Below are 22,412 nucleotides of genomic sequence, written 5' to 3'. Positions count from 1 at the left end.
TGAAAGTGTCCCTTTTGTCCACCAGGCGGCGCTACAGGTCGGAGGTCACGGGGAGAGACTCCACCAGTGCAGAGAAGTTGTGTTAACGACTTTCAAGACCGTTCCTGTTCAGGTGAGCACACGCACACTCACGCACAACCACACAGACACTCACACACACACACACACACACACACACACACACACACACACACACACACACACACACACACACACACACACACACACACTCACCAGCTTCACAACCAGAAACTAAAGATCTCAGACGATTGAGCTTCAGGTCGGAAACAAATCTGTTTAAATACCTCTGTGCATTTTGAATAGAAACCTTTATTTAATTTGTCCTTGGCTACAAATCCATTATGACTGCTCATGTACACAGGCTTTTAAATTTATAAAACTCAAGAATACATGAGATAAAGATTTTCTTCTATAGATTTTTCGCTGCGGACATGAAACTCGTTCGCCTCTAAATCTGAATAAATTAGAGGTTTTGGATCAATATATTTTTTAATCCATTTAATTATCAACTGCACTTAATTGGTTAATCGTTTACATCCATGAGTGCATTGGTTTCTTATTAGTGCTGCTTTAATCCTGACGGCTTCATCCTGCGTGAATCCTGCTGCTGCGTCTTCACTGGTCAGCTGGCGTGAAAACTCTGTTCGATTATTATTGTATCAGTTCAACAGCGATGTGTGTGTGTGTGTGTGTGTGTTTGTGTGTTTGTGTCTGTGTATGTGTGTGTGTGTGTGTGTGTGTCTGTGTGCATGTAGGTGGACGGTGAGCCATGTCGTCTGGCCCCCACCACCCTCCGCATCTCCCTCCGAAATCAGGCCAACATGGTCCAGAAGAGCAAGAGACGCACCTCAGTGCCCCTGCTGAACGAGTGAGTCACCCCCACACACACACAAACACACACACACACACACACACACACAGAGTGAGGAACTAGGCCAGCAGTGCTGTAAAAGCCCGGGTTCGCACCGAGTGAGTCACGCAGTCTGTTCAGTGGGAGCCGGCGTTCACTCCTCTCAGTGTCGCACGTCTCTCTTCATCTCACCAAACCACTGCCAGAGGACGGACGTGTGATGTCCTCCTCTGGCACTAATCAAAACACAAGTACCGGCTGCGTCTCCGGTGACAAAGTGACATGTAACACGGCGGTTTGTTCTCCTCGCTCAGGAGACGAACACCGGGACTCGGTTATTGATTTCTCTCAGGGACGAAGCAGCAGCGCAGAGCGTTGTGGAAAGAAAGAACGTCTTCATAAAGCCTGATTGATATAAGGGAGTAACACATTTGCACTAATGTTATATTGTCAGAGATATCATTTAAAAAATTGACAATGACACCAAAGTGTTGTCTCGATCGCCCCCTGGTGGCTGGCTGTAATATAGGTGATGAACCGCACCTCCTCTTTGTGAGTCAAAGGTTGTTTCTGTCATTTTAGGAAACGTTCTTATCTCATAAATTTGGTTTTAAATCGTTATTTGATGATATTAAAAAGGGGTGAGACCGACTCACGATTGGTCGAGAGCGTGTATCGATACCGTGGCTCCGTCCAGAAATCGCCACTGCGCAGAATCAGGCTCATTTCTGGCTCGTGGGAGAAAGAGGAAACCAGTCGTCCATCTTTATATAACTACAGTCCGTTATTAAACCATAAACTTTAAAATAAATAACCAAATACATAGAACTTGAGTTAAGAAACGTTCTCCAATCTTTGTTTGTTTATTCAGTTAAGTAGGATTTTTCATATCTTCACCTCCGATAACTCCGTCGGGCTCTAACATGTGACACCTGCCGACTAACACTGCTCCGTCCTTGTGGCACTAATCACTCCTCCTGTGTGAGTCTGTGTGAGAGGAAGAAGACCTGATGATAACGAAGCTGCTTCACAAGTGTCTTTGCATTGCTACTGTGCTCTTCATGTTTGTCTACTTACCACTGAGCTTTTCTCCGTCTGTCCCTCCTCCTCTGTTCGTCTCCTTCTTTTCGTCCTCCCCTCTTCTCTCCTGGAATATCTTGGATTTATATTTATTTTGTTTACTTTTCTCTCCTCTCGTTCATTTCCTTTGTTTCCTTTTATGTCTCCTTCTCTCCATTTTCTCCACTTCCTATTTCCTGTCCCTTCCTATATCCTTCCTGTTTCTCTCCTTTACCCTTCTCCTTCTCCCTCACATCTTTTTCTTCCCTTCTCATCTGTTTTTCTCTCCTCTCTCCTCCCACTCTTTTCATCCTCTCTCCTTTCTTATACCTTGATTTCCTTCTCCTCTCGTCCTCTCTTTTCTTCATATCCTCTACTTCTCCCCCTTGTTTGTCCTCCTCTCCTCCACCATACGTTCCTCCTCTCCTCTGTGTGTGTGTGTGTGTGTGTGTGTGTGTGTGTGTGTGTGTGTGTGTGTGTGTGTGCGGCCGTAGTATTCAGAAGGTGTGTGCAGCTGATCTGCGCCGCCTCTCTGCTCCCCCCGACTCCTTCTCTGTGTAAGTACCTGAGCCCTTTGTCACAGTTTGTGTGTCACTCTGTGTTTGTGTACATGTGTATGAACGAGTTGTTGGTGTTGTGTCACGGTTCGTCTCAGGTTCAACCAATATTTAATCAGATATTATATATTAGCGATAATGTAAAGTCAAGTTACACTAATATTACAAGAATATAGACAACATTAAGACTTAATCTCGTAAAATAACGACTATTTTAACAAATTATATTAAAACATAATTTTTATAATATAACTTATTTTTCGTGTGATATTTCGACTTTATCCCAAATTGTAAAAGATAATTAGTTTGAACTGGTCTAAAATCTCTTAAATACACATCAGGAACAAATCATTCCCATTGAAGCTCATACTGGTTGAACCCTGGTTGTGTGGTGAGTTTCTGTCTGTGTGAAATGTGGTGAATAAACGAGTGACAGGGAGAATGTGGATGCAGCAGCATGATGAAGCTTTTCTACCGGTTCATGTGCTTTAGATGTTTTTCTTCTGGCCGTCGTCTCTTATGTTTTACACTCGACGTCCTTCCCTCAGAAAAGCTCGTATTCCCTGAAGAATAAACGATATAAACATGTCACGACTGCTCTGTTGCTTCGAAGGTAAGGTTCAGCTCTGGAGTTTCTGAGGCTCGGCACTGGGTGATTTTGTACTTTTGCTTCTCGCCCACCGTGTGTTTGACGTCAGTGTTCAACCTTCATCCTTGCTGAAGGCAACATTGCCCACAAACATTGACTTTAGAATGTCGGCCCACCTCAAACTCAAACAGAATCGTGCTGGTGATGCGTCAGGAGAGCCGAGCCCTTTGTGTTCCTACTTTATTACATCGCAGGGAGAGTTTACAACTTTTTACAACCTCCTCCGATCAGAAATGTTTAACTCGAGCTCAGTTTAAAAAGTCTTCGCCTGTAACTGAAGGTTAAACGAAACGGGAGGATTTCAATGTCATCGTGTTGCAAAAGCTCCTATCTGGTTTGTGACGTGCGTGTGTCTGAGTGTGCATGTATGCATGTGTTTCCTTATCATTGTATGTCTGGACATGTCTAAATTATGTGTGTGTGCACGTACATGCACTTGCGTGCATGTGTTCTTTTTGTGTTTCTAGTCCTCATGCAGTTCCAGATCGTCTGCGTCTGCGAGTGAATCGAATCAGCCTCCAGGAGTACGACCGCCTGCAGTACGACAAAGAACGACTCAGAGACATCTGTGAGTGTGTGTGTGTTTATACATTTGATCTGATGACCAAGGAACCACTGATCAGATTTTCTCTGACTTTAGATTTAGAAACGTGGCTTTAGACTCATTAAGAAATAGTTGTAAGATTTATCTAACTAACTGTTACTACCTTTAAAACCTGTGAGTCCTTCATAATTAAATAAAATGGAGATAAAGATTAAATAATTGTTGTTTTCAACCGCTAACCCCCCCTCAGCCCTCTGGGGGTCAGAGGTAGGAAGTTTAGGAAGCTCTGGTCTAAAGTGTGTGTCTGTATGTGTGTGTGTGTTGTAGCCATCCCTGTCGGCATCGTGGTGGTACGAGGAGACTGTGACCTGGAGACGTGCAGACTTTACATCGACAGACTACAAGAGGCAAGTCTCTCTCTCTCTTCGTCTAAATCTCTCTCCTCGTCACTTCTTCCTCTCCCTCCCTATTTCCCTCTTCTTCATCATTATTTCATGACACTGTCTCCATCGCTCCGCTCGTGGTTATTTTTGGACGAAGAGGAGAGCGACACCACAGGGACGCAGGGATCCTGTTCGTCTCACGTGTGGAATCGTTCACTAACCCAGTTCACAAGTTGACAGGACGTAAATACTTTGGCTGTTTGTTGTTAACCTTGAATCCTGTTTGCTGTGCTTGATAGGACTTACACCAGGCGCCATCTACAGGCCACAGAGTGCACTACCAGGTATATGACTTTATGGATGTATTTCTGCATAGAAAAGTCTTTTAAAAGATATTTTTTAAATATCAAATCTGACTTTAATGCTAGGCTTGAAGTGCACGCCATGATTCCACAAATTGAATATCCACTGTCTCATTGTCCTGATCGTCTCCATCTTGTTATTAATCTATAGAAATGATGTCTGAGTTTCTCTTCCTTCTGAAAACATAAAGTGTATTATAAGTATTAATAATTTGTTGTTCGGTGAGGGGACACTAACGCTCACGTCGTCCGTCTCTTTGTCTCCAGGACGAGAGCAGAGGCGTCGCCAGGACCAGTTCGTCCAGTAGATTGTCTCCCAACTGGAGCTTCTTGGATTGTGAGTGAATGAAACACTGTGTTACGCCCCGGGTCTAGGGGAACCCAGAGACGTGCCATGTGGTGCTCTCCCCATTCCCAAGCAGGCCAGTGTCCACAAAGGATTTCTGGTTTAGTGGTAGCTTTTATTTGCTTCAGAGGGAGAAAGGCCAACACAACAAACAAAACAATCTTATTCCCTACGTTCCTATCTATGAAACAAAACTGTTAACAAAAAGACAAATGCTTATCTAACTTCTACTCAGGAAAACACAGGAGAAAACAGGGGTAAAAGAAAAGGCTTCTCCCTCCTACAGGGCTACCACCAACACTCATTTACTACAGATATATACAACAGAACAATATGGCATTCAAACACTGGTCCTGGTTGGAGGTGGGAGATTCGGTGGAGAGAGGGAGACTGCAGTCAGTCCGTGCTTCTTGTAGGCTCCTCTCTTCAGTCTGGCCAATCCTGGAGCAGCAATGATCAGGTCCCACCTGCCATCAGGCCACACACACACACACTAGGGAGACAGAGAGAGGGAGAGAGAGGGAGAGGGAGACACACAACCTCAGGGTTGTAACACCTGCCCCCTTAAGATCGAACATTTCTCTCCCAACGAAAAATGTTAGATTTTACAGGTCAAAAGAACGCGAAAGGGGTGGCGTCTGCTTTTTACACACAAGATCTGACTTGTTCCATTTGTCTGTCATTCTTCACTGATCCTGTAGTGCTCCTGTGTGGCCACTCTTTCTGCAGAGAATGTATTAATCATTCTCTGAGTTTACAGCGCCAGTGTCCAGTGTCGAGCTGATATTCCAGAAAAGGAGAAATGTCTTCCAACCAATCACAGTTTGAAAAGTCTTGTTGAAAAAGAAGTCGACAAGCAGGAGAGAGGATGGAAATGTCAAAGAGGTTGATGACTGGTTGTGCCATGAACATGAAGAAAGGCTGAAGCTGTCACTGATCAGCAGCTAGTTTGTTGAATTTCTTAGAGAAGAAACAGACCGGGTGATCCACATCATTAACATCCTCCTGCAGCAGCACCGCCCCAGACCCGTGACCACTGGCATCAACCTCAAGTTTGAAGGGTAGTAGAAAGTCTGGGGAAGAAAGAACAGGTGCGCTACAGAGAAGAGCCTTAGCAGATTCAAGAGCTTCCTGACACGAAGTAGTCCACACATAGGGTTTAGAGGGACTGGACAGGGTAGTGAGGGGAGCAACAATATCAGAAAAGTTTCTGCAGAATCCACGATAGTACCCACACATCCCTAAAAAACGTTGAAGTTCCTGCCGGGTCTTGGGCACTGGGAAATCTACAATTGCCTGCAGGCCAGACCCACTAAATGGTAACAAAACCAGAACCTTATCCCCAGACTGGAACTTTCTCGACACAGATTTCTGGTTGTCTCTGCTTTTCATCTTGGACTGAACAGAAGCTGCAGATAAACTACTAACTAAGGTACAGTCACTCTGTTGGACCTTAATCAGTTCTACTTTGTCCACGGACAAAGACAAATCTGGAACCGTCCACATGTGTTCATACGTTTTTTCCAACGTTGTTTTTGTTGTTGGGGCCTCACCCAAAACAGAACTATCTACCACAACATTATCATGTACCATGAAAGTATCCGAAAGATGCACCACATCACCTAGCTTACGAGCCGTGGCACGCGCAAGGGCGCACGCAGGAAAAACGGAGGGTGAGTCACATGTAACAACAGTGGGGTTTTCAACAACTTCGGGGGAGGGGAACCCTTTAACTCCTGCAACATCATTCCCGAGAATTAAGTCAACCCCCTGTATTGGAAACTGGGATCGCACCCCAACTGGCACAAGGCCAGACACAATAGGAGAGGACAGCTGCATAGTATGAAGCGGCACACGTAACCACACGGAAAGCACACGGAACACTCATTTTAACACCCCAAATCCTTATCTGTGCCGCAGTATGTTTGCTTCGAAAAAGGTAACACACCAGCCCGGATGAGAGAATGTTTCGCACCGGTATCTCGTAATATTTTAATGGGCACAGGGCTAGCTCCATCCTCAGGTATAGACACATAACCATCTGAGACGAACGGTTTAAAATCAGCATCCATTTCATCCTTCTGTCCTATCTGAGCTACTCCAGGCACTGTTTGAATCAGCCCGATAGCGGAGGGACTGTCTGACCTCTTAATCTGATCTTTCTTTCTTAACCGCGGACAATCAGCAATAAAATGTCCACTTTCATGGCAGTAGAAACAAGCACGCTCATCACGGAAAACTGGTGACTGGCGCCTGGGACTCAGGGGTGATTTTTGTCTTTCCCCTACAACTTCCCCATCATGGGACATATATGGGGAAAACACATTCTTATGGGTTAGGGCAAATTCATCAGCCAGCACTGCTGCTTGTGATAAGGTCGCAACCTTTTGTTCATTTAAGTACATCACAATATTCTCAGGCAAACATCTCTTAAACTCCTCCAGAAGTATAAGTTCACGCAAAGCAACAAAATCCTTGGTTTCAGAAGCCTGACACCATTTATTAAATAATGTGCCCTTCTCATGTGCAAATTCACCATACGTTTGGTTGGCAGTTTTTCTAGAGTTCCTAAATTTTTGGCGATAAGCCTCAGGAACTAATTCATAGGCCCGAAGAACAGTAGATTTGACAACCTCATAATCCCCGCTCTGGTCTAGAGTAAGACTATTACAGACCTCCTGCGCTTTGCCTACTAATTTGCATTGTAACAATATTGGCCAAACATTTTTAGGCCATCTTAATGCAGACGCAATACGTTCAAATGCACAAAAGTATGAATCAACTTCTGTTTCCCTAAACGGAGGAACAAGTGCTACATGTCTGCCGACATCAAAGCTATCCTGATGGAAGAGGGTAGGTGATGAAACCTGAATGTGGGTGGCAGACGCTAATGGGGGTTCCCGCTCCAACTCTAGAGCTCGCACTCGTAGGTGCATTGTGTCACGCTCCATCTCCTTAATACGGAGCACCAAGTTTAGTTCCTCGGCCCTCATGTCACTCTTAATCAAGGGATCCATGTCAGGGGTAAACCCAGGCATTGCCTTGGGCTCTGCATCTTCCCCAGTATCCACATGACGTTCTGGAAACACCCCCTTATCCCCTAATTCTTTAACCAAACATTGTTTTAAATCAACTTTTTTTGCATTTAAAAGGTACTTTTACCCCGAAAAAATCTGCCACAATCAATAAATCCGCTTTCTTACATTTATCTAGCTTTTTAATCGAGGGATCCGTGGCAAAATCATCTAACTGAAAATCCATCCTTTTAACATAAACAACAAGCCGGCAACACGTTTGTGGAACATATATTATTCTGCAAACAAACAACAAAAGAAAAACAAATGTCCCCAAAAGAAGATCCCGGACAAGCCCCCAATTATGTTACGCCCCGGGTCTAGGGGAACCCAGAGACGTGCCATGTGGTGCTCTCCCCATTCTTCCCACTCCCAAGCAGGCCAGTGTCCACCAAGGATTTCTGGTTTAGTGGTAGCTTTTATTTGCTTCAGAGGGAGAAAGGCCAACACAACAAACAAAACAATCTTATTCCCTACGTTCCGATCTATGAAACTGTTAACAAAAAGACAAATGCTTATCTAACTTCTACTCAGGAAAACACAGGAGAAAACAGGGGTAAAAGAAAAGGCTTCTCCCTCCTACAGGGCTACCACCAACACTCATTTACTACAGATATATACAACAGAACAATACGGCATACAAACACTGGTCCTGGTTGGAGGTGGGAGATTCGGTGGAGAGAGGGAGACTGCAGTCAGTCCGTGCTTCTTTTAGGCTCCTCTCTTCAGTCTGGCCAATCCTGGAGCAGCAATCATCAGGTCCCACCTGCCATCAATCAGGCCACACACACACACACACACTAGGGAGACAGAGAGAGGGAGAGAGAGGGAGAGGGAGACACACAACCTCAGGGTTGTAACACACTGACAGAGGTTTTATTTATTTCAAGAACAGATGAACACAGTTGCAAGTTTCACAATGATGGTTTATTGACTTTACTTCAAGTTTGCACCAAAAAAAAACAAAATCCAAGAGACTGAATTATTTACATACAAGACTAGACAGTGAAAAGTGAAACTATCGGAGATAAATGAGATGCAATGATCTTTTGTTGTTTCATCTTATTTTAAAGCACTTAAAGAAAATGACTGCACAAATAAAGTGTATTATAATTATTATCATACATAATGTAATGTAATGTAAATGATAAAAGCCTGTTCATGTTCATGTCTTTGCTCTGCAGCAACATCAGCTGATCGCTTCTATCGTATCGACAAAGCTCAGGTGAACATTTAAAATAACAGTTTGATGGATGAGTTGGATGATTTTCTGCCCAGTTTCTGATCCTATATGTATAAATATGTATTTATTTATATGTGTTATTGCAGGAGCACCTCCACTTTGTGACGGAGATCTGTCAGGATGAGGTTTTTATCCTTGACCACGAGGGGCCTGTGGTGAGCCCGGGCGCGTCCACGGGGATGCCTGATCTGGTGGTGGAACCTTCAGCAGGGTAACTGAAAAACATTCACCGCTTTCAAAGACCTCAAAATTATTATTTGTCTATTAGAGGAGTCGATTTGACTCTGACGTAAAAGTCCCATCTGCAAATATCAGTCACATTTGAATTCTCTATCATTTTTTTTCAGCGCTCCACTGACACCTGAGGATCAAGGTAAAAACAACATGGTCACACTCACGTATTTTAATAAAGTATAAAAACTGGTTGTTAATAGTTTTACTTTACACACGTTGAGCTTTTATCATTATTTCCTCATCAGAAGTCACAGGATGATTAGTCACATCGAACAGTTTCAGCTCTTCCTGAGGGTTTAACAGACGTGTGCAGATGTTTGGGACTTTTTAAAAAGTCTTTGTAGAATCACCTTCCTCTTTCTCCTGAAGTTCAGAGTTCCTCTAGGGACAGTTTTAGTGGTTTATTGTCTTCTGGTCTTTGTTGTTATGGGAAGCAATGAGTCGCTGTGATTCCCGGGACTCTCCGATTTAAAGAACATGTTTTTTCTCGTACCTGCAACTATGAACAGAGTTCACGTTTGTTCACTTTCAGTTTCGGCAGCAGCTTCCAACACAAACAGTTCAGACACTCCTCTGCTCTGATGACGGGTTCTAACATTACCCTGCTGTATTTACTTCTAATGTCATATCCAGTTAGAGATAGTTGGGTTTCGACAAGTTTGTTCCATTGTTTTGTTAAATTAATTTCTACAAAAGCAGCTGAATTCCTGGTGTATAAATGGAACTAGCACAAAGACGGGTCCCTTGTGTCGTTGAGTGTTTTCAGCTTGGATGAGTTGAGGCCTCCAGAGATGAGAGAAATATTAGATGTTAAATTTCTCAACCTCCAAAAAGTTCAGCAGAGTTCAGAGTCTCTGCAGAAACAGAAACACTCTTAATTAATTATTAATTTGCACCGAGTGCTGTTCAACAAACTGCCTCTCGGGGAGAATAAAGCCTCATTCTGATGATTCCTGTCTCCTGTGTGTTTACAGCTCTGTTTACTGCTGCCACCTCTGGAGATCTTTCTGTGGTAAAGAGCAACACTCACTCACACACACACACACAGACAAACAGGAACATTCATTCATTAAAACCAGTTTGACCTGTTTGTATTTAGCTGCAGAGACTACAACAGTTGTTGGTTTGTTTAATCTCATGATGGTTCATTTCATTTCTAAAATCACTGCAGAGACATTTGATTTATTAGGATTTGTCACTGTTGCTGTAAAAATGCACCAAAGTCCAGTTAAACACTACGAAGCTCCAACTCAAACCTTCCTCTTGTGATTTCAACTCTTCTTCCTCTGAGCGTCTGTGTTTCTCCACTTGATCTTGAAGTCTGATGTTTTCTCCTCCAGCTGTCGGAGTGTGTGCGTCGAGGCATCAGCCTGTTGGGCCGAGACTCCGGAGGCTGCTCAGCGCTTCACATCGCGGCTCAGAACGGACACACGGACCTGGTCAGCTTCATCCTGCAGCAAGGTGAGAAGGTGCAGGACCCCCATCAGGGTTGGGATCCTCGGACTGTACAGAACTGGTGCTTTTTAATTGCTGCATAAGTTCATATTTACATGATTTCATGTTTCTTCTGTTTCTTCTGTTTCTCGCTCTTCAGGCTCCAAGGTGCAGCTGGAGTTAACAGACAGAGAAAAGTAAGTCGGGATATTTAACATTTTGTGTTTTCCAATGGATTCACTGTGAAGGAAGACTTTTTATTTTATATCAGATTGTGTAGCGTGAGAAACTTTCCACCAACAACCATCAACAATCACCTTCACCGTCTGTTGTGTGATTGTGATCTCAGCTTCATTTTCGTTCTACGTCATTAAAATGTAACTGTCAGTTATCAGGTTCTTTATCATGTGTGTGTCTGTGCGCGTGTGTGTGTGTGTGTGTGTGTGTGTGTGTGTGTGTGTGTGTGTGTGTGTGTAGAGGGGACACTGCCCTGCACAAAGCAGCCTCTGAGAAGCAGCATGCAGTTTGTCGATTGCTGGTTGAGGCCGGGGCGTCGCTCGAGAAGACCAACTTCCTGGTAAGACACACAAACACACACACATCACTGAAACAATCTGTGTACACACACACACACACAAGGTCATCTCAGAAACCAGTGAATGATTTACAGAGAATGTGTGTGTGTTTGTGTGTGTGTGTGTGTCCACCAGGGGAAGACTCCAGCAGACCAAGCGGAGGGCGACTCGGAGCTCGCCTCCTACCTGAGCACCCAGCAACACAAAGCCTGTTCCACTCATGAAGACTTGGAGACGGCGGTCTGAGGCGCACACACAGATACACACACACTCACTCTGCCTCCGTGGACTCACACACTCGCAGTGGAGAGGAACGTGTGAGAGGAAAGTGTTTAGAGTCAGGCTCGGACTCCAGCGGCTCCACTGATGAGGAGAGGAACCGGTGGAGGAGCGAGGAGCCGCCTCCGCTCGCCGCCGCGCCGCTGTGGAGATTTTAATCAACTATTTATTTGTATTTATTTATTCATATTCTATTTATTGGCTGTGCTGATTGGTTGTCGGACATGTGACGGCTCAGGATGCAAAGTGCACTTTGAGCGGCCGCGGCGGGTTCGTGAGTTCACCGGGAGATGAACCCGTGAAAAGACGCTTCTCGTCTTCTAAGGGATTTATTTCAGTCACAGATCTTCTGAGGTCACGAGTTTTATTCAGTGAGAAACGTCGTCAGTGGTGGAATGTGGAAAGCGTCAGAATAACCAGAAGTCTCCTTTCAGAGCTGATAGAAATAGTAACGGTTTGTGTGTTTACCCATAAAAAACGTGTGCCAAAGACATTGCACTGATGTCGCGTCGTACCGAGTCCACGGTTTTACCATCGCTCCCAGAATCCATCACGTTGTCGTGTGTGTTCGTTCGGCCGCCGGGGGGGGGACGGGACAAAACTCTCCGGTCCCTCAATTATACAATGTGAAACCAAAACCAACCACAAAACGTCCTCGGAGTTGGAGTCTCTCTCTTCAAGATATGCAAAAGATCTCGTGCTTTTTATCACATGTTGTTTCACTGAGCTTTGATTTCATCACACTTTTATTTCTTCAGCTGCTTTTTTCAAATCCACCCGCAGAAAATATAGTTCACAAACTAACAAGAACAACACAAACAGAACACCTGTTCCAGAACAGGAACTCTCTTTAGGAACTCAGGTCAGTTCTTATATTTTAAAAAGATCCAGGAGCAGCAGCCTGGACCAGATGTGGACCAGTAGTGGACCAGTATCATGATTAAAACCCTACACCCTATTAAAACATGAATTATGAGCAGTTGCAGTTTATTTTGAAGGATCAACCAGATTATATTTTTTAAAAAACAGTGAATTTAAATCTAAATCACTAACGGATGAAGAACCTCTCAAGCTGCCGTCACACAAATTACACAATGGGCTTGTGTGTATCCGGTACTCCTGAAGCGACAAAGCTTTGTGCGTTTGTGTGTGTGTGTCTGTTTGTGTGAGACAATACGTTCCATTTCATATCAAATCAAAAAAGAGACGCAAGTGCACCAGAGAGAGACTCACTCTGCTCTGTGCAGCGTCTACACACCTACAGACTGTGTGTGTGTGCGTGTGTGTGTCTGTGTGTGTGTGTGTGTGTGTTTGCAGCATTTATCCAAGAAGAAAAGAACAATCTGAGCCATATTCGATGCAATAGGATCGATGACGTCTGTTTGCGTTTCTCTATTAATCGTTTACATTACATTAATGTTTTTAACGTCCGTTCAGCACCGAGGACTCATGAATGTGCAATTTAACTTCAGTGCTGTTTGAGTATATGATTGTCTTGGTATTTTGTATTATTTTGTATTATTATACCTGTTATGATTTGTATTCTGTGTGCACGTATATCACTGGATTGAACTCAGCCCTGTGACGTCTCTTCACATTAACCTGTCGTGACTAAATTCACATTCTCAAGTGGAAACAAGTTTTTTCTGGGGACGTAGAATCTCCCAGAGACACTCGGCCATCGTAGAAGTCGCATTTTCAGCAGCTACACAACTTCACAGTATTAATCAAATGACATTTTCAGTTTTTTGTGTGGTTTTTATAAACCCAGACACGACAAAATCCAGATCTCTCCTGGATCTTGAGTTAGAAAGTTTGGCTTAAATCAGTACTTCCAAGGTGTAAAATGAATCTTCTGCATTTTTTTAAAGTATTTATACGAAACAATTTTGTTACATGACAAACCACAAACAGAGTTAATCCCCTCGTGTGGCTGCAGGGGGCGCTGTGGCTCGGTAACAGTAACATAGCGTTGCTTTAAGTCCTCGCCTGTTTGGTGTTAGCTCGTAGCGTAGCATGACGCGTCAGTGTTATTCTGGGGATGGGCCGGTTCTTCTTCTTCTCTTGTAAACCGGTCGTCAACGTCCACTTCGGCTAAATTCACATTTCAAGTCTCAATTATTGTTTTTTATTTGACATGAATCTTTGCTGAACTTCTACGATGGCTGCCAGTGTCGAGATGACATCATTCAACTGAACCACGAGTTGTTGTTTTAATAAAGTGACAGAAGTGATGAGCTCGGCCCGTTCTGAACGACACACACACACACACGCACATACACAGACACACACAGACACACACGCTTCGTATCACTCTCTGTTCAGTAGAAACAGGACTTTGTATTAAACTCCTCAGCGTTGGTCATGCATGGCATTTTTTTCTTACATCTTTGGGATTCTTTTCTGGCAATGGCATAAAAAAATGGCATTATTGTTGTTCAAACTATTAAATTATTATAGTTTTAAATGATTGCTCCTGAGTTTCTTCTCACGTTGGATGTGTGTTTATTTCTTTTGCTTTTCTTAACTCTTGTGCCGCAGCTGAACCGTGACTCAGCTGCATTTCCTCTTTTCAGAGACTCAAAAACAAAAACAGACTCTAAACCGGAAGGTTACGAGTTTGTGACTCAAAAGAGGAAACATCTCCACAAATGTATGGTTTTTAGTTTTGATCCCATCGGGTCTAAATGTTTAAAGGGAGCCGTGATATCAGACCGTCACAGTGGTCCAGTGGTTAGACCGTCACCTCACAGGGCGAGGGTTTGAACTAAAGGTCTGGAGCCTCACACCTGAAAAGGAGATGTATGAATATTTCTGATAATGTGGGGGGTTTATCCTCTGGGGAACTTGAGCATAACGTTTCGTGATCAATCCTCAAGTTATTGACACGTTTAATTCTCATAGTTTTGATAATTTGTCAAGAAATTTATACTTTTTCAGACATTTTAAATTGATTTAGACATTTTCTTCACTGGATCAAATTAAAGTGAAAGTTACATTTAAACAATACGATTAACAAATAATTTATTTCCTTTCCTTCCATCACACAAAGTTAACGTTTTACTTCGGGAAGTTTTAAAAACACAAAGTTAACGTTTTACAGAAAAGTACCTGAGCCCAGATGTTACACCCGGAGCCCGAAGGGATGGAAGTTTTGGGATTTGCACAGATTCACAAATCACAGAGTTACATAGAATTTAATTTTGGCAGCGTCGACAAACTGTACAGCTCAGTTCTGTTAATCATCATCTGAGTGTTCTGCAAAACTGTGGGCGAGAATAATTCATCATCAAATTAAGCTGTGACTTGTTCGACCTTCCACCTGTGAAGATAAGATCAGAAGGAGATAATATTCAACAGCAATTAGATTCAGGTTTATTACCTTCACAGTTTAATATTTCAGTCCCTGTGATATTACAGCTTCTCATCCTGACTTTTGTAGCTACAACAGGAAGTGACCTGTACCCCACACTGTTGTGTAAAACACACACACACAGACACACACACTGGAGTGAGAGATTCCTCAGGCGCCCGTGAAGATCAACACAACCTCCTGAGTCACAGCCGGGGATTTCCTGAGAGGTCGACAGAAGTAATCTGAGCTCCTGGTCGACGACTCTGTAGATTCCAAGGAGGTCGTGTTTTCAGCTCGAAGGGGAAAATAAAAAAAGTTCCTTGTTGAGTTCTGAAGCAGCTGCTGAGGAAACAGAAACATCTGGACGAGATTCTTCCACCAGATGTTTCACGTTATAAACTGTTAAACTGGTCAAATGCAGTTTGTTTAGTTAGAGTGGAACAGACTAAACCAGTAACTGAAACTCTTAATCCAATTTTTTTGCTTTCATAGTTAAGGTCTGTATTTTTGACTATTGCATAGATTTGACTTGATCTCATTTATATTTACTTCACTAACTTCAGATGATTTTTAACTTCAACAGCAAATGAGACAAACTCAAAAAAAAAAGTTTTTATTTTCTCACACTGTGGATGATTGACAGAGTCGTGATCGACTCAAGACATAGAAATAAAACAGTCGTACGTCACAGTTGAGTAATTTTCTGCTTCCTCACCAGCATGTTGAAGGTTTTGTTTTTAAACTAATGAGTCAATGTGTCAGTGACTCGTGTCTGTTGTTGTGTGTTGGTTTGTGGAGCGTTCACGAGGAAGTGTCATTTGACTTCAGGGAAGTCGTTTTAATTTTTAAACATGTCCCAACAAACATCTCCAGGTTTCACTTTCTCTCTTCTCTTCTGGAAGTTTCTGCCTGAAGAAAAATTAGTTTTTAACTTTTTGACTCTGGTTTGAACTTTAAACGTGTTTACCAGAAAACAATAAATGCAAAAAATAAAAGATCAGCTGAAACATTTATACAGTTAATTTAATAAAAGCACCTCTTTTGACTTTGTTTTAATTTGTGGACACAGAAACTCGACAGTAAATAAACTAATTTATTCACAGTTGTAATAAAGTGAGTTTTTTATCTACTTTATGTAAATTTAATGTATTTTTTCAACTTGTTTCTATTTCTCAAAACAAGTGCGTCCTCGCGTCATTGCAGCGTGACGGGGCTGACGTCACTGAGGCTCTCATAAAAACGGGTCAGCTGCGCGGAAGTGAAACGTAAAAGTTAAAGTCCAGAGACTCAGCTCGTCCAGAGGTTTTCTCCTCATTTCTCCTCCGCTCCTCAGCACCTGACACGTAAGTTCACTTGTTTCTAAGTTTTCTAATCGTCCAACACAGGAAGTCGAAGTTAGAATATTTATTTAAACTTGTTTTTCTGGAGCAGTTTTAACGCTAAAAGTTGAATGAAGCTAAACTTCTCTGTTTTTCTATCCTGACTGTTTTTAATGAGCTGATTTTATTGCCGGTTAACAAACTAACTTTCACGTGTTTTCAACCTGTTGCAATCGTTAAATCCACGTAAGTGTTTAAACTCGTCAACACTTCAGCTGTCGTGTTTGAATCTGATGCTAATTCAACCTGTCGTTGATTAAACGCGTCATTGAAGAGTTCATCAACTTTATTATCGTGTTTTTTGTCAAAGTTTCAGGTTTAGTTCATGTGATGGTTCTCAACGTGTTTCATAGTCCCACCACTAGAGGGCGAGACACAGCTGTAAACCACTGCCTGTATATTATAATACATATTATTATTATTATTAATATTAAGATAACATCATTTTAAAGATAATATAAAGTTTATTTAACAAACAAAATCAAGTGAGCACCTCAGTTTAAACTGAAACAATAAGTTAAAGAATGTGCCTCTTGGTTAAATAAAGAATAAATATGACATTCAAAATTATTATATGAATTGTGATGAATTTCTGTTTATCTCTGTTTTGTATCATTGTACGATGAAGATCTTGGTAAGTCGTATCTTAGAGGAAGTGAAGAACTCATGTGGCTCTGTGAAGATCAAGTTACCAGAATAATGAGTTGGAACATAAATGAAACTTAAAACAACTTAAGCTGATGATGATGATGATGATGATGATGATGATGATGATGATGATGATGATGATGATAATGAAGATAATGAAGAGAAGAAGAATATAGACCAAGAATACAATAATACAACTTGGAAAGTTTATTACAGAATAAATGGTAAAATAAATGAGACAAATGAAAAATGTATTTTAGACCCAACACCCAGAAAAACACAGCTTCTATCCAACACCTAAAAATATTCAGTGTATAATTATTAAAAAAGACAAATCAAGCTGCCAATTCTCATTGAGAAGCTGAAATTGGAAAATGTTTTTTGATTAATTCTCTCAATTTATTGGTTGACTCTAAAATCCTAATAAATTTATCTCATACTAAATCAATTAAAGCCTCAAACTCATGATTGTCATTGTTTTACCTGATCTCTGATTCTCTTCAGTAGAAACCAACATGGCGAATGGCCAGATAGAAATCCACGACCCCTTCATCAACCAGCATGACCTCACGCGCGACGAGGATGCTGCGTCTTCCTCAGACACCGAGGACATGGAAGACACGCCGGAGTTCCGTCTGCTCATGGCCTACGCCAAGAGGAGGCGAGGGAACAAGGAGTCGCCTGGACAGAATGGGAACGGAACCCCCCCACCTTCGACCCCCCTGATCAGTCCTGACACGCCGGATGAGAAGAAGAAGAAGAAGAAGAAGAAGGGATGGAAACGACTTTTGCGATGCATCAAACCTCAGACACGGGACGAGGAACCGGGTCAGGCGTCTAATCCGGAACACGAAGTCCACAACAGATGTGGTTTTAGGGATAGTGAGTCATCATCATTTAACCTTCATCACCTGTATGTTAGTTATTTGTTCTACAGCCGAGGATTCATTTTTATTGCTGATTCATAGTAATACTATAACTGTTTAGATTGAAAGAGAAAAATCATCAGATTCTCACATGAAAAAGCTGAAACAGATAAAATGTGTATTTAAATGGTAATTTAATAATCTCAATAGATTTAAACTATTTTTTTGATGTGCAAAGTACTTCAAAAACAGTCACTTTTCACAAATACTACTATAAAATACATATAGTACAGGGTTCTACTGTGTCGTCTGTGTCTGAGATAAATGTTTGAGACTCTTTATTCTGGCTCAGTATTTAAATCTTTAATTTCTTTCAGTTGAACCTGTAGAAAACGAGGATTTCGACAAAGCTGCAGAGTGTCTGACGGGGATCGCAGATGATTTCCACTTCGTGCCTTCAGAAATAGACACGGACTCGCCAGAAGGTGAGTTTATAGACTCGACCACCTCCAGACATGCTTTGGTCTTTGAGTCTCAAATATGAAATAATCGGACGTTTGAGCTTTTCATACATTAGTTGCATTCGGTCTTTAAACTCTTTCCTCGCTGTGGTTTTTCCTGTGTTAATAATCTGTATCTTGTGTTGTGTAGACAGCGTGGAGCGGATGATTGGTCTCCTGCTGAGGGAGAAGGGAGACGAGCTGAACGAGAGGGTGAGAGACACCCACCCGAAAACCAGCGTGAATCTAAATAATCTCTGCTTCTCCTTGACCCTGATGGAAAATGTCATCAGGTCGTGAAGGAGACGTAGTGAGGAGTTAGGAAAGGAAACTTTATTCATAATAGAGTATTAGGTGCTAATACAGTTTCTAGTCCAAAACCGAATAAAGTCCTTAGAAAATATGTTTTTAATTTAAACTGAGGGATCTCAGAAATCTCTAAGCAAAGGAGACAAGTAAGGAAGCATTGAAGCTATTTTCCTAATCGTTTAGATAATCTGAAAGCTGCTGGAATACTTCTGGGTCATTTTATTCAGTTTGGAAGGTTCCTGAGCAACAGAGTTAATCCCCATGTGCGGCTGCAGGGGGCGCTGTTGCTCAGGGATAGTTTTGCCTATAAACCTCCAAACTCCCCGTTTTTCAGTGCACTGAACAGAAACTGTTTCTCGTCTCCACCAGGAGCTGAAAGATCTCTCGTTGGACAGAGACATCTTTTGGAGCTACGATTTCTTCAAGGCGATAATGACGACCCTCTTCGACCGGATGGGCTTCAGGTCCTCAGCCCCCGACTCCCCGGGGCCTCAGGCGTCGCCCAAAGCCAACATGGCCTTGGCCTTAGAGGTGAGAACCCTGAACAGTGATCAAGTCCTGATATAAGTGATGTAGAGATACTCCATCACATGTATTAGAGTAGACGCAAAGTAAAAGTACAGAAGTATGATTATCAGGTTTAGGCTTTTGAGGATTGACTGTTTGTTTCTGACAGGCCACCAATCGCCTGGCAGCCCTGGAGACGCTTCCCAGTAAACGGATAAACAACTACGGAGCCAAATATGTGAAGGAGAATCACTCGTCCTGGGCTCAAGAGCACGGAGGATACGTACGTGGAAAACCCTCCAGTCCTCTCAGCACCTTCTGAAATAGGTCAAGGTTTGAAATTAGCAGATTGTTAATGTTCCCTGGTTCTTTTTGTGCAGGAGGAAGCATTCGAGCACGACGACGAGGAGGACGATTAGTGACAACCTGCCATGATGGACCTCCAGGGGGCGCTAACACCTGCGGTTCAGTCCGTTTACAGACGTAATGTTTAAAATGTTCTCAGGGAACAAAACAAGACCTTCAACAATTTATAACTTCATTTATTTTCATTCATCTTTTCTCTTGGGGCCAAACTTTTACAAATCTCAAAGGTACTTTGGGCCAAAGAAGAGAGAATGTTTGTTCTGTACCGTTCTTCTCATCCACCTAGAAATGATTGTAACTTGTGTTTCTTTGGGATGTGTCAGGTCTGTAGACTTTTAATAAACAGGTTATTTTCTCTATTATACTTTAAAAACAACTTTCTTTAGACAAGTTGAGTTATGCTGAACAAATGCACTTTTTTTCACATGAATAAAAAAACAGGAAATCTGTAGCTTGTAGACAAGATGGATGAACTGAGGGATGTGTTGATTCTGTGTAATTGTTGATGGGGGGTGATGCATGTGTGTATTAATTTAAATGTCTGAATTTGATAAATGTGTGAACAGTATGAACTTGCTGATTTTTCTACATAAAAATAAAGTGTATTTATAAAAAAAATAAGGTGTATTTGGTGTCAGCTCAATTTCTGATGACAGATTTCTTAATGTAAAAGTTGTTTTTTCCTATTTGCTGAAGTGAAAACTTCTGTAACTTGAGACACAATCTGTTGTAAAATCCAAACCGCTTCAGTGATTGTGTTTTGTATTTTTCTTTCTTGTAAAATGTTTACTTCCAGTGAATTTGGCTCATGAATAATGAACCACACTTCAGCTCAGTCTCGGTTCTCACAGCTGAGACCTTCTCCTGCTTTCAGAGTATTTAGATATATATATCTTATTTTCTATTTAAAAATTTTTATATTCTATTTTATACTACTTTATTCCCAAAAATTTTTTGGTTGTAATTACTTTGAGCATTGCTAAGAAGAGAGCCTATGACTCAAGCATTTCATTGCCAGCGACTGCTTAATGTTATTGTTGTGCATTTGATAATAAACTTGAATCTTGAACATTAAGTTTAAAAGTATAAAAGCTCAAAGTTTCATTATCAAGCTTTTTGACGCAGATGTGCTTGATGCCGAATTAAAAGGCTCAATCCAGAGAATTGGTTTATTTATTTGCATGGAGGGTTTGATGGATAACGGTCAAGTGGGAATGAAAAGAATCTTAAAACACGGAAGTTTGGAACGTGGTCAGACCGGTTCCTCGGACCTGCTCTCCGACGTCACGCACGCGGATCATCCTCCAGGACCATGACGTCCCTCACACAAACACACACACACACAGACACACACACACACCTGCAGCAGCCCGGGACGTCATGTTTAACGTCGTGAGCAGAAAGTTCGTCCCCACTCGCCCCGGGCTCTACGACGACCCCCCGCTGTGCGTGCCGACCGTGCACGTCTCCAGGTCCCCGGACGCCCCGGAGGCGACGTGGCCGCCGCACGGAGCCAGGATGCGGATCTCCAAGGCCAACAAGGGCCCGGCGGTGGTTCGAGTTCTGCGGCGGCACACGTCCCCTCCGCCGGCCAGCCTGGAGAGCCTGGAGGCGGAGTGGAGCGAGCGAGGGCCCCCGGAGGAGAGGAGCGACCCCCAGGAGAGGAGGGACCCCCCGGGGGAGGGCCACGGGCCGCAGAGGAGCCGGAAGAGGGGCTTCAGACCCCCCGACGTGAGGACCATCTTCTCCCCCGAGGAGAGGGACCCCCGGGTGAAGGAGGAGTCCGGGGAGGGACACAGCTTCCAGGCCGGAGGGGAGGACACCTGGTGTGATGCCTGCTGTCAGTACATGTTCCAGCCCGGACTCACCTGTGCAGGTACCGCTCATCTGGAGCTCACACGTCCCACTGCATAGTGTCAGGAAACTGCTCGTTCACTGGGTTCAATGGGACAGGAAATCCAACAATCACCCTGTGAAATATGGATCCTCTTTACAATAATCAATAAGTAGTATCATATCAAACCAGAACTGGATCAGACCCTGAGCTGAGAACAAACCGCTCATGTCCTTCAGGGTTAGAAAATAACCAACACTGAGTCTCTTTGAAATCACCTTATTTATTGACTCACTTGTTTCAGACGTACCTCAGTATCTACATTAGGTTTATTGTCAATAATCAATTCACCAAGGAGGTTATGTTTTCACCCCCGTCAGTCGTCTGTCTGTTGGTCTGATCCCCATGAAACCACCTGTACAGGGTTCTTATGGATCAGGGTTGAGCTTTAGGTCAGATCCAGGATCAGAGGGCAGATCCAGGGATTTATTATTTACGTCTTTAACGTTGTGAAATTTGAGCGTTTTTCAGCATTTTACTTAAATTTTAGAGAAGAATCGTTGAGGGAAGTGATATTTATTAGTTTGTGTATTTGGTGCAGATGTAATGAATTAATCTGGTTTCTGTCTGAACTCATCTTCTCTACTTTGAGGATTTGTCGTTGTTTTCAGATTCATTTAATTACAAATTGAACATTGGTCTAATGTTAAATAGAAATTGTGCGTTTTCAAGTTAAATATTTACACTTATTCAACATCTTACCACTCCAGCCTCAGTGTTTATTGTTGCTGTTAAAATGTCACTTCACAGTTATCAGATTGTATTTCACTTAGTGTTTAAGTTACTTATCAAACAACATGAAACCGACTGAGCGACAGAAAGGACTGAAACATGTGTATGAGCAGCTTCTCCTCCATGTAGCCGGAGCACACGCGTGTTAGAACTCTGCCTGTGACATAACTAGGTTGGGCTGTGCAGCAGCTCAGCAGCTGGAATGCAGTCGGTATGTAGACGGACCAGTTGGAGTGTTGGCGTCTC

At 42.7% G+C, this 22,412-nt stretch overlaps 2 protein-coding genes across 3 annotated transcripts in view; both read left to right on the top strand.

Moving 5' to 3' along the window:
- dgki (diacylglycerol kinase, iota) overlaps positions 1–14,077 on the top strand; it is a 48,104-nt gene extending 34,027 nt beyond the window's left edge. Inside the window, exons 20-33 of the mRNA XM_061078053.1 lie at positions 26–112; positions 777–889; positions 3,604–3,704; positions 4,008–4,087; positions 4,363–4,407; positions 4,693–4,762; positions 9,030–9,070; positions 9,175–9,299; positions 9,436–9,461; positions 10,297–10,334; positions 10,663–10,783; positions 10,917–10,953; positions 11,234–11,333; positions 11,467–14,077. Coding sequence (XP_060934036.1) covers positions 26–112; positions 777–889; positions 3,604–3,704; positions 4,008–4,087; positions 4,363–4,407; positions 4,693–4,762; positions 9,030–9,070; positions 9,175–9,299; positions 9,436–9,461; positions 10,297–10,334; positions 10,663–10,783; positions 10,917–10,953; positions 11,234–11,333; positions 11,467–11,577 — 1,095 coding nt within the window. The 3' untranslated portion in view covers positions 11,578–14,077. The remainder of the gene's footprint in view (positions 1–25; positions 113–776; positions 890–3,603; positions 3,705–4,007; positions 4,088–4,362; positions 4,408–4,692; positions 4,763–9,029; positions 9,071–9,174; positions 9,300–9,435; positions 9,462–10,296; positions 10,335–10,662; positions 10,784–10,916; positions 10,954–11,233; positions 11,334–11,466) is intronic.
- Positions 14,078–16,219: 2,142 nt separating this feature from the next.
- On the top strand, positions 16,220–19,956 carry LOC133001197 (apoptosis facilitator Bcl-2-like protein 14). Of its 2 annotated transcripts, none has more exons than XM_061070741.1 (7): positions 16,220–16,308; positions 17,500–17,874; positions 18,236–18,343; positions 18,510–18,571; positions 19,037–19,198; positions 19,344–19,457; positions 19,555–19,956. In XM_061070741.1, exons 2-7 carry the CDS (start codon positions 17,508–17,510, stop codon positions 19,591–19,593), a joined length of 852 nt encoding a protein of 283 aa, XP_060926724.1. In that variant the 5' UTR covers positions 16,220–16,308; positions 17,500–17,507; the 3' UTR covers positions 19,594–19,956. The 2 variants fall into 2 exon arrangements, with proteins under 2 accessions (XP_060926724.1, XP_060926726.1); XM_061070743.1 differs by having other exon boundaries at positions 17,497–17,874.
- The last annotated feature ends 2,456 nt before the right edge of the window (positions 19,957–22,412 follow it).

This window comes from Limanda limanda, chromosome 1 (genome assembly GCF_963576545.1).
Source record: "Limanda limanda chromosome 1, fLimLim1.1, whole genome shotgun sequence".
In the NCBI taxonomy this organism is placed as follows: Eukaryota; Metazoa; Chordata; class Actinopteri; order Pleuronectiformes; family Pleuronectidae; genus Limanda; species Limanda limanda.
The sequence above is the reverse complement of the archived record's forward strand: the minus strand, read 5'-3'. Positions and strand labels throughout refer to the sequence as shown.